Raw genomic sequence first — 12,866 nt, 5'->3', positions numbered from 1 at the left:
TGTACATGCTCTGGTTACTTTACGCATTGATTAGTGTAACTCAGTTTTTATTTGGTTTACCTCAAACACTTCTTCATAAACTTCAGTTGGTTCAGAATTGAGCTACCCGTATAATTACAAGAACATCACACAAAGAACACATTTCATTTTGTTTTATATCAATTACATCGGTTCCCCTTCTATCACTCACTTGACGTTGTGTCGATGATGTGACACTAGGGGTTCGATCCTGGGGGACCAATCACTCTGATACTATCTGAAAATGGCCAATGAATGATCAATGAACATTGATCACAAAGAAATTTGCATACTGTACCGTGACTCCGCCCTGGTATAAAGAGAGACCAGTATGCTTCAATGTCATGCAGTGCCATGCAGATTGACAGGGGTATTACAGCAAGTTCCACAAAAATGATTCGTAAGCATACAGAGAGTGTGCTCTCTTATATACACAAAAGAAGATATTTTAATAAATAATGGTAAACACACAGTTGACTGTTCCCTCTGACTTTCATAGTATTTGTTTTTCCTACAATGGAAGTCAATGGGTACCATCATCTGTGTGCTTAACCATTTGTATACTGACCAGGCCCCAGAGATTTCTGAACATGTCTGCTAAAACCTCACATGGCATGGTTACTTTCTGATTTTTGATAAGCCAGCTCAGGCATTTCCAGTGAATTCTCAGCTACAGGATTTCATTCTTAACTTGCTGCTTTCAAAATTTTTAAAAATTGATGGTCAAATTGAGTTTTGCTGAGGAGAAATATTAAGAGACGCAGCAGTGCTCAGCTGTTGTCCGCTCATGATGCTGGAATGTAAACGTCTCTTAAATTAATTCATTATGTTTGAATTAATTAAAGGAGTAGTCCACTTTATAGATGGGGCCCATTGACTTACCATAGTATTTTTTTTTCCTACTATAAAAAGTCAATGGACCCCATCTTTAAAGTGGACTACTCCTTTAATTTAAGGGTGAAAATATTTTCAAGCCTACCAAAAAAGTTGCTAAGAGCTGCAGACATATTTCAAAATGATGCTATGTTTTAGTCAAAAAGACGCTGATAAAGATTACATAACATTGGTTTTGGTATCTTACACACCCAACTCAGAAACCGAAAAATAAAAACATATGATGAAAAAATTTACTTATATGTCACCAAAACACTCTTTGATCAGTAAATCTATGAAAAAAAATACACTTTTCCATGAATTTGCAGGAGACCGTCTTTTGGCAGTGTGAAAACAATATGGAAAAAAACAAATCGCTCAACCCTGTGCGCTCCGTGTTACAACTAACCCTGCGTTAGTTTTCACCCCGGGCACCCCTACAAAGTATTACATATTGATGCTGTTAAGCTATCTCAGTATATTGGAGATACCACCACACCACTGAGTGACGGTTCACTCTGCATGCTCCTAATAACATTACATGCATCTAGTCAATTTTAAAACAAAAACTTCTGCTTCTGTGTCTCTTCTTGCTGTCAATCTTTTTTTTTCTTTTTTTGCAGGGGAGAAGTCTTTCCTGTGTGATCTGTGTGGGTTTGCTGGTGGCACCCGTCATGCCCTGACAAAACACCGTCGCCAACACACAGGTACATGCAGAAACATCTACAGATGCAACAATGTCTCTTTTCTCTTAAGTGTTTGTCTGGTTGTAATGCATTTGCTTTATTAACTACAGGTGAACGACCATTCAAATGTCAGCTGTGCAACTTTGCATCAACCACACAGTCCCACCTGACACGCCATAAGCGTGTACACACGGGTGAGAAGCCCTACCGTTGTCCCTGGTGTGATTACAGGTATGAAAAGGTCATTTCAGCTTAACTTTTTTAAATAATTAAATTTTATTTATTTAGCGCTTTTCACAATTGCTCATTGTTCCAAAGCAGCTTTACATAAAATTGAAACAAAGAAAACACAGAATAGAAAAGAATTACAAAAGCATGGCTTTTTAAATTATTTTTTCTTTTACTTTTTTAAAGTACATGAAGTTGCATATGTCACATATAGAGTTATTTGAATATATTACCTTATTTGAATATTGTAAAAAGTATTCCAACCTTTACAGTGGAAAAAAATATTGGCACCCTTGGTAAATATGAGCAACGAAAGCTGTAAAAAATAAATGTACAATGTTTCTTGTTTTGATCTTTAATTTAAAAATATCACAAAATACCATGTTTTATTGAAATTGGGGGGTTACATTATAAAAAAATGGTTTTCTCTAATACACTATGGATAAAATTGTTGGCACCCCTAGAAATCTCTGAAGTATTTTCCCATAGTCCCATGGTAAAAAACATGATGTTATCCAGTCACGACTTCCTGTTTCACAGGGGAATAAATATTATTAAACATAACGCCAAAATCCCCTTATTCATTCATCACAATGGGTAAAACAATAGACTATAGTTGTGATGTGCAGAAAAAAAAATTGTTGAGCTACACATATTACAAAGTGGCTTTAAGGAAATACTTAAAACCATAAAAATCCATTTCCGCAATCAGGGCAATAATGAAGACGATTTAATCGACTGGATTTGTTGCAAATCTGCCTGAAAGAGGATGTTTGTTTATGTAAGGGATAATGTAGAGGCAGCCGGTAGTTATTGGGAAATAAGCCCCGACAGTGTGATCAGGACCCGACGCGAAGCGGAGGGTCTTGTATCACACTGAAGGGGCTTATTTCCCAATAACTACCGGCTGCCTCTACATTATCCCGCTTATTACACGGCTACTTGCAACATAAGAAAAAAAAACTGAACATGAATATGAATTTGAAACATTTTATTGGCATATTTGTTTTAAATTAACATTTTTATCCTTCCGCGAAACTTTGCACAGATGCATAAAATGATCGTAATACCTTATTAAGATCCTCTGCTTCATACTTGTCTCCATTTTTTCTCTTTTAGCCAGTCTTTGAGAAGTTTTAATGCCCATTCTGTATTTTTGTGTGTGTTGGCTTCGTAGCTGTCATGCTCTATTTTGTCAAGTTCAGTCTCAGTAAGCTCTCTGTGTCTTGTCGTGGTTGTCGAGTGTTTGTCACAAGATGGCGCCAAACAGACAGTAATCTTTATTGATCTTTATTGGCGCGGAGCGATTTTACTCGTGAAAGTAGTCCGGCTATGCGTTATTATTTTGGAGCGGTTATTATTTGAAAAGAACGAACCTGCAAATGTCTCAACTGACCAATCAGAATCAAGCATTCCAGAGAGCCGTGTAATAAATTGTTTTAAGGCTCAGCAAGAAGAATAATTTGAGTGGACAAAGACTCTCACAGATCACAGATGGAGAACTGCAGAAATCAGTTGAATTCTGGGGTTTAAAAAGCTTAAAAAAGAAAATTCAGTTCAATACAATTTAATTTTTATAGCACTTTGTGTATTTGTTCTAAAGCAGCTTTACATTCATAAAAACAGGACAAAACAGAAAAATCATAGGACGACAAAATATCAAAGTACAGCGGCTAAAACTAATCTGTACTATTTAGCGGAGTAATAATGCAATGTTTATTAAACGTGACAACAATAGCACCACCGTCACCACATGTTGTTTGGGCCACAGTTGAAGAAATAAGTTCTCTTCTCTCATGCAAAAACAAAATCCATTTGTTCATTTGATGTACTGGAACTTTAAAGATCAAATAACACACACTGTTTCTGACAATCTCATGTTAATCTTGGTTACCTATAGAGTACACCCTTAAGAAAAATGGTTCTATATAGTACCAAATAAGGGTTCTTCAGCTTGTAACAATAGCAGCACCCGTTTTGGTACTATATAGAACCCTTTTTTAGATGGTTCTATATAGAACCTTGCCTTAAAAAGTGCTACATAGAACCTCAGTGGTGCTATAAAGAACCCTTTCATTTATCAGCAGTCAGGAGGATTATTTTTGTTATATATATATATATATATATATATATATATATATATATATATATATATATATATATATATATAGCCCCTTATAAGGTTTAACAGTTTAAAAATAGAACTTCAAGACATCAGAAAAATACTTTTATTTTTACTTTTTCATTACATGAAGTGTCATACAATAATAAATATGTGTATTAAAATCAAAATAAATATGAATTATTATGAAAATATAACAAATCACTACTCAACTGAGATATGGATGTTAAATAACTGCTTGATTATTAAATAAATTAACTATAAAATTTGGCAAAGACAATAACTCTAAATAGATAACAATTACATAAAATAATCATTAAAATCATGACATATGCTAAATAAGATAAATACTGAATACTAACATATTATGACATTAGATTCAGATGTAAACACTTTAGCACAAACAGACAGATGGCATAGAATACAAATGAATGGGATGTTAATACTAACTGTAAAAATAAAAGTCAATAGAATTGTGTCAATGTTTGTAGAAGCTAAAAAAGTCCATATTTTGTTTGCTGGATCATTGTAGAGTACAGTACGTGCTCCATCCAATGTTCTTTGTTTTGTGGCAGTGACGTTGAACATTTAGTCAGATAAGAGTAAGATAAGAGATGGTCTGCTATTGTCATGTTGATCTTGAGATGCAGGCTGTGATTACCACAGATTCCCATCACTTTGCAGTGGTCATCACAAGGTTGAGCATCAGGCCAAACAAGATTTGGGTCTGTCGGTCATGGGTGAAAGGATAAGACATGTAGACAAAAAGTTAATATTAGCCTGGAGTTTGCTTACATACTGTACTGTATGTAAAACATGATTTGACAGAAGTTTTAATATGATTCTGCTCAAGCTACCTGTTTTGTCAGTAAACACGTGAATGGTTGGTGAAAGATTTATTCATAAACCACTGTTATCAAGCCAATGGCCAACCTGCAGCTATCCAACTTTTAAGAACTATGATCCACCTACAACATAAAGAAAATAATAATATAAGCAATTCTGCTATTACAAGTAAATGTGCCACAAGAACACACACACACAATCTCCAAAATGTTAAAACAGTAAATAACTATTATTTTAATATCAGCATTGAAAGAAACATGCATACAACACCTTTAAAAACAGGACGTGTATCTCCTATCAAGCGGTCATATGAACTGCCTTCACTCCCAGCAAGATTACCACACATACGAAACTCTGAAATATCAATAAAAAAATTTAAACACTTTGTATCACATTCTTTTATAATAAACTTAATGTACAATATACATGTATATTACATTATCTCAAGTCATTGTTAAAGCAGAGTCCCCTAAATATATCATTTAAAAAAGTATGAAGCTTACCTGTTATAAAGGGAATGAAGCAGTTTACCTGTTATAAAAGAAATAAATGTTTTTTTAACTGTAAGTGATGATTATTTTACTCTCTTACCTGTTTGTGTTGTTAGTCTGCAGGCGGTTCAGCAGGACTGATGATTCAGGGCTTTTACAGGTGAAAATAATCCATATTAAATCAGGAGGCAGCTTGAAAATAACTGACTAAATTTAAAATAAAAAAGCGGGAACTGAAGAACCGTTTTGCAAAGACAAAGAACCATTTCAGCAAAAAAAATGGTTCTTCAGTAAGCTATGGTTCTATTTAGAAGCTTTATAGTATTTCATCCTTCATACAGTACTTTCCGGACTATAAACCGCACCGGAGTATAAGCCGCATCATTCAAAAATGCTTCGTTAAGACAAAATAACATATATAAGTCAGAGTGGACTATACGTAGCATTTATTTACAAAATTATTTCATAAAATTCAAGCCGAAGAACAGACATTTAATCCGGAAAGGCAAGTTATTCAACTAAATAATAGCAGACAGAACAGCAGGCTGAATAGATCTCTGTATGTTAAAAGTAATATTATCAGTTATTTAAATGATAAACCATAGCATACAAAACTTACCTGGAAGGTGGAATAAGCTAAATTAACCGAACAAGCTAACTAGCGTGAAGTTCGCATACTCGTCATTCCACATGTCAGAACCCATTGAATTACATAATTACAGAAGCAGGATATGGCAGACTCTCTTGTTGTCTCTTGCCTCATAAATGTCAAAATTTATTCATACTGACTTACAGTGCACCTGAATGTTAGAAGCTGCACCAACCAAGTTATGAAAAAAACGCGGTTCATAGACCGAAAAATACGGTACATTTTTTGTGTTGTCAGATTTATAAAAGACAGAACAGCCTTTTCGTTTCTTCAGAAAAAGACGAAGGTGTATGGTGGGCAGAGCTAAAGAGTTACAAATTAGATACTAATCCAACAGCTGTGACATCAATGTAAATAAAACTTATATAAAAACCTTTTTTAAATAACTATGGCTTACTGTCAGAAACAGCCATACATTTATGATCCAATCCAGTAATTGATCAACAGGAACAACAGCAGCAATTATTACAGAAGGACGTCTCTATCTGGTAATAAATCATTGTTTGCTTATCTGTTTTTAATAATAAAAAATGTGACGTGATTCCTTATGTTGTATAAGGAACATGACAATGTACATTACATAAAGCAAAAAATAGCATGGTTTTCTTTGCCTATATCTTTAACTTAATTGGGAACAACTTTTTCCAACCCAACTTTGACTTTGTACATTTATCCAGAGATAAAGCATGATCTCGATGAGTGATGTTTTGTGCTGCGTTGCCAAGTCATCTGTTTTTTTTTTGTTCAGCTACTTTTAAACTGTTACTAAGATGATTTTTTTCTATGGGTTAAAGATCGAAGGATTTTGTTGATTAGTTATTGGTATTTGGGCTCTAAATTGTCTTTGGGATTCTTTTGGGATGCTTTTTGAATATCTTAAAAAGACAAAGTATTTCAAAAGCACAATAAATGTTTTATGCACTATATTTCAAGTCTTCTTTTAATGCTTGAAAGCTTTATGTGAAGAACAAACTTTATTCAATTGTATTCAATTGTGTTTATATAGCACTTTTTACAATTGTACAAGAGTACAACAAAAGTAGCAAAGTACAGCCACTAAAATGTAACTGTACTGGCGAGTGGAGTAAAAATGTAACATATACTGTGGATTAAAGTTCTAAGTTAAGCCAATGACTCCCAAGGGGTTGAAAAAGCTCCTAGGAAAAAAATAATTTTAGGGAAAAATGTCCTTTGAAGAAAAAATCCCTTTAGAGAGAGCAAGACATAGCTGATCCAATAAAGGATATAATATATATTAGATACTATATCATATTTTGTGGGATAAAACTTTTTTTCATGTGTCTGAATACTATAGAATACTAAACTATAAAATGTAATAACTGTTAATAAACATAAAAATAACTAAAAATAGAAATTAAACAGGAAGCAATGAGTGGTCACTGGGCAGACATCGGCTGGGCACCATGATGAAGGAAGGCCAGTAGATCAGTGGTGTGATCAGCTTCATGACAGTAGGAACTGGGTCTGTAAGTCTCAGTGTTCGCAGGTTCGAGGACGAGACAGGCAAAGATAAAAGTTATAAACTTTCCATTGAAAAGTGATGATTCCTTTGAGAGGATGCTTCAAGTGCATCAATTCTGTGCATGGGATGCGCATAAGCATAACACCTGTTTCACACATACTCTATGTGCAGTGCCTTGCTGACTCACTGCTTCTGCGTATCAAATGATCAAGTGGTTGACACTTTTTGTGGAAAAGCACCTTCTCAATAAACAATATAACATAGCCCCCTTCGTTTTTTTCACATAATAATATATTTTAGATAATATTTGATAGACTAGATAAGAAGTGTGGATTAAGGATGTTTAAAATCTCTAGCCTGTCTCTAGCCTAGTTATCAGGAATATATCAAAGGTCTATTTATCTCCACATATATCATAAATATAAATAAGTAGGATAACTTGCTGAAGAGGTGACAGACATGGTTGTATAAGGTTTATTTATTTACCATATAACAGCAATGAATGTCTCATATGGCAATAACTATCCTCACATAACTTAACATAACAGCATAATGACATGAATAAACAGACAGGGAAGCAGGATTGACATGCATATTGTATTATTATTACCGGAAAAACAGCAATATTACTGAAATAAACTCTGATGTAAATGTGCCAAACACACTGTTAACCGCACATTAAATAAGCTCAGTAACGATGAAAAAAACATTATTTTATCTCAAAACTTTATATGACAAAAATGATATTATATTCTTACAGTTATTTAAATATGCACACATTATTCCATATATTTCTCCCATTTATGAGCACGTTCATCTCTGGCCTCGCTTTGTTATGTAATAGCGCTGATTGACAGTTGAGCTTTCCCGTCTTTCAAACAGATATCCTTACTCCCTAAGGAAAATTTTCCATGGTTTTATTATAGTGAAAACGTTTATTTGTAAGATTGTTTACGATTTTTATTACAATTTAAGCTGAGATAAATTAATTTTTGTGAAGGACTTTTGCTAGAGATCAGATTCAGAGCAATCCTCAAAACATACACGGACATACAGTTGTTTGCCCTAGGGCCATACCTCTGGGTTTTATAAGTCATGGAAAAGTGCCACCTGGTGGATAATAGCAGTATAACAGATTGCCGGAAATACTCGTCACTGGCAGGGAAGCGTTTTTTCTTAAATGACGAGTTAACTTATCAGTGGCAGGGAGTTAAATGAAACCTCGAGTTAACATAAGCCAAATATATTTTTATGATTTATTCTATGACACCATTAATACCCCCACTCATGTTTTTAAAGCTTTAATGTGTTTAAAAGGGCGTGCTAACAAGTTGCTTCATGGGACTACAGACGTTTTCTGAGATTTTAAACGTCATCACGCATGAAGATCTTCAAAACAATGCGACATGGATATAATTCCAGCGATCAGTCATCCTCAAGAGTATTTCCTTACCAGGAAACATGTTTTTAAATGTTCACAGTAAAAATGGTTAGTTCAAAATGTATTTTCTCTCTTCTGACCCTTTCTTATGTTTTTGGCAGATCCAACTGTGCAGAGAACATCCGTAAGCACATTCTTCATACAGGCAAACATGAGGGGGTATTGATGTATAACTGCCCAGTGTGCAGCTATGCTACCAATGCCCCAGTGGACTTCAGAAACCATCTCAAAGAGATTCATCCTGACATTGAAAATCCAGACTTGGCTTATCTTCATGCAGGTATTCATCTTTTTCTGTTTTCTCTGACATTTTATACATTCAGTCATTAATTTATTATTTGTAAGAAGGTGAAAAAGTCATCTAACACTTTAATGTGACATAATAAAATAAATGTGGTTTCTCTTAAAGCGATAGGTCGTCTAAAAATGAAAATTACCCCATGATTTAATCACCCTCAAGCCATCCTAGATACATACAGTATGTCCATCATCTTTTAGATAATCACAATTTCAGTTATTTTAGAAAATGTCCTAGCTCTTCCAAGCTTTTTACCACTTAGAAACAGGGTCCAGTTCTTTCAAGCCCAAAGAATGTGCATCTATCTTTCACAAAAGAAATCCAAACGGCTCCAGGGGAATAAATTCCGGCCTTCTAAATATCCATATTTAAAACTTAACAAACAAAAATAGCTAGATTCTGTTGAGAGGCAAATGTTCATTATGCGTACCCATACGATGCGTAAGATCCGGTGAGAATATACTCTCGCAAGAACCGTGCGTTGTGAGCTGTTTTAGCTACAGATAGAGTTAACTGAGTATCCTCGAAATCCAACGCCATTTTCTTTAAAATCCTCGGTTTATTTTGTGACTGGCGTTGTTGCTGTGCTTGCTACTCTGTGCCCCGCCCCCTGTGTTCGTCACTACTCCACTATATCCCAACTGCATCCTTCACTACTTGAAGAAAGTGGACACTATTTTTAAGTGATATAAAGCTTTGAAAAGCTAGGACATTTTCTGAAATAACAGAAAATGTGTTCGTCTGAAATGATGAGTAAATCATGGTATCATTTAAAATTTTGGACAAACTATACATTTAAAGTAAAGATCATTTTGTGTTTTTACAAACCTCCAGTATTACAGTTGTAAACAAGCTGCTCTGAACATTATGAAGTCCTTTGCATTTAGTTAATTAAAATTCATTATAAGTCCTATTAAGCTACAAGATAAGATTAATATCTGTATTTTTTCTGTTGTTGTTCTCTCGTGTCTGTGGCAGGAATTGTTTCCAAGTCTTTTGAGTGTCGTTTAAAAGGACAGGGGGCAACCTTTGTGCAAGCAGAAACTTCGTTTGCCCCTGAGGATGGCAAACTGGGCTCAGAGACAGTTCAGCAGGTCATCATCATTCAAGGCTACACTGAAGGAGATGTGGCCATCAATCAGGCCCTGGAAGAATCAGCTGCCGCCACTCTACAGACCCTAGCTATGTCAAGTCAAATGGGTGAAGTGCTGCACATAACTGAGGATGGACAGCTCATCTCTTCTGGACAAGAGGTTTCCTCGGTGGAGGCCCAGCTCACGGGAGGGCAGATCCAGATTCCGGGTACTGCCACCCAGTATGTGCTTGTGGAGTCATCCGGAGAGACTGTAGGAAAAATTAGACAGGAAGGACAGGAAGGTGCAAAAAGTATGTCTGAGTCTGCTTTAGATGCTTTGATTTGTGCTGTTACAGAGTTGGGGCAACAGGACAGTGCTAGAGAGGAAGAGATTACCACCAGAACCGATGCGTCAGAACAGACCCCAGAGGAGACTGATCAGATCTCCCAGACAGAGAGTCAAAGTGAAGAGCAAGTGTATGAAAAGGTAATGGAATCTGTGGATGTTGTGGCTGAGGTAGTGGGTTCTGGCCATGAGCACACATCTAAGCAAATGCAAGAGGTGCTACAGTTTGCAGCCAGTCAGCTAATGTTAAAGGAGGGTCTTACTCAGGTTATCGTCAATGACGAGGGGACACATTACATAGTCACTCAGCTTGATGGCTCTACTCTACAGGTAGAGGGCACTATAGAAGATCCATGTGGAGATGAGACTGTAGTTTACTCAGAAATCAATCCAGAGTGAAGGGACGTCAATGCAGATTGTAGATCATTTTACTGAAACTATACTGAACTAGTGGTTGGTGTCTCTTTCCATGTATGACCGTTTACTCGGGGTCATTTTTTGACACTTCTAACTAAGGTTGCTTTTGGATGAATTTTTTTAAAGTTTTCATAAACAGCCACACTCTTGTGAACTAAACCTCTATCAGATGCTGATGTTTTCATTTTCTGGGAAAAAAATTCAGAATATTTTCTTCTCACATCCCACTAGAGAGGGCTGCGTTGGCATAGCTATTTAATTAAATTGCAAAAAAAATGAACTTTAAATTTCAAAACCTTTTTCAAGATTGGTTGCATTTTGACGGTGCGAATGTTAAAATTACTTATAAAAGTCTTGATTTACATAAAATAAATGGAAACATAGATATGTTTGTTTGTTTGATTAATTGCTTATCTTTTTTATTGCCAGACAGCTAGTGACGGTCAGTAGACCTATATGAGAGATCTTTAAGTACAGATTAAGGAAAGAGTTGTAAAGATTTTTTTTAAAGCTAATTAAACATTTGTCTGTAAATATTTTCCATTAAGTTTGTTGCTGTTTGAGAATTGGGATTGCTTTGGTCATTGTTTGGAGTCTCGTATTCATCATTAAACTGAAGCATTTAATAATCCTGTTTATCCACTTTTCTGAATAAAGTTTTTCGGATAATGTCCTTGTTTCAAACACATTTCTAGACACATCAAAAGGTACTGGTACATTTAGACTGTACCTAATAACATTTTAAAGCAGGATTAATGCTTTGTTGGAAATATTTTTATAGTCACATAGAAGGTATTTTATGAATGTTAAATTGTCATTTTTAAAATTTAAAAATGAATGTTTTGTATGTTATGTATAATAAATTATAGTATTTAAATATAAAACTATAATTTATATTCAGCAAGAAAAATGGGTATTGAACATGTCCCCATTTTTATCAGGTAAAGGGTCATGAAACTAGCTGTTTCAGCTTCACTCTATCTCACTATCACTTTGAAACTTAAATGGGCGTGGACACGGTGAGGACCTGATATAATACGCTAGTGTTACAAATCAGTTTAGATTTACAGAAATAATTAAACTGAATATAATATTTCATTTTAACAAAGGTCAAGGAAAATAGGTCAAGTTAAAATAATAGCGTGTTTGAAGAAAAAGTCCTCAGAACAAGGTCAAAGCCAACCCGCCTCCCATGGCTTTTCCTAGCAAATTCATAGTTGATTGGTGGTGAGTCTAGCCCTGACAGAATCGCGGGGAAAATCATCCAACGTATTTACAGTGTGCGTGTCATGGCGCACTCCCATTTACTTTAGTATACCCGCATCCAAGTGTGATTCACAATTCCACTCCTGGGGCCTCATTTATCAACACTGCGTAGAAAATGTTCTATATTTTGACCTACGAATGAAAGTTAGTATGCGTGTAAGTACAAAAAAATCGGGATTTATCAAACGTGCACACATGGTTTGTACGCACATCAGTAAATAATCATTGATGATAAATCCCACTTGTTCTTAAGCACTATGCTCGTGCACGTTCATGGTCATTTGCATTCCCCAACGCCTCCAATGAACCATATATGGTCACAACACCTCCCTTTATAAGTCAAAGAGAGTGAAAAAGAGGAACTTTACAAACACAAAAATTGAGTTCCTGGTGGATGAGGTTGAATCCTAATAACACATCCTGTTTGGTTCACTTAGTGCGAGAGGAATGACTAACAACAGAAAAAATCTGCATGGGAACATGTTACAGTGCAACTGTATTTTAGAAAATATTTTAGATCTTTCAGTTGATTAAATGTAATGTTACGGGGTCCACCCACAGTGCACGACCTTCAAGTCCCAAAAAAGTGCGTCCATCCTTCACAAATTAAATCCAAACAGCTCCAGG

The 12,866-nt window shown here is 35.3% G+C and overlaps 1 protein-coding gene across 1 annotated transcript in view; it reads left to right on the top strand.

Moving 5' to 3' along the window:
- The window catches only part of znf407 (zinc finger protein 407), a 43,661-nt gene extending 32,045 nt beyond the window's left edge, over nt 1-11,616 (top strand). Inside the window, exons 6-9 of the mRNA XM_065243054.2 lie at nt 1,515-1,598; nt 1,688-1,808; nt 8,939-9,117; nt 10,114-11,616. Coding sequence (XP_065099126.1) covers nt 1,515-1,598; nt 1,688-1,808; nt 8,939-9,117; nt 10,114-10,955 — 1,226 coding nt within the window. The 3' untranslated portion in view covers nt 10,956-11,616. The remainder of the gene's footprint in view (nt 1-1,514; nt 1,599-1,687; nt 1,809-8,938; nt 9,118-10,113) is intronic.
- Nucleotides 11,617-12,866: the final 1,250 nt, after the last annotated feature.

The sequence above is a fragment of the Paramisgurnus dabryanus genome, chromosome 13 (genome assembly GCF_030506205.2).
Source record: "Paramisgurnus dabryanus chromosome 13, PD_genome_1.1, whole genome shotgun sequence".
Classification (NCBI taxonomy): domain Eukaryota; kingdom Metazoa; phylum Chordata; class Actinopteri; order Cypriniformes; family Cobitidae; genus Paramisgurnus; species Paramisgurnus dabryanus.
This window is presented reverse-complemented; position numbering and strand designations above follow the sequence as displayed.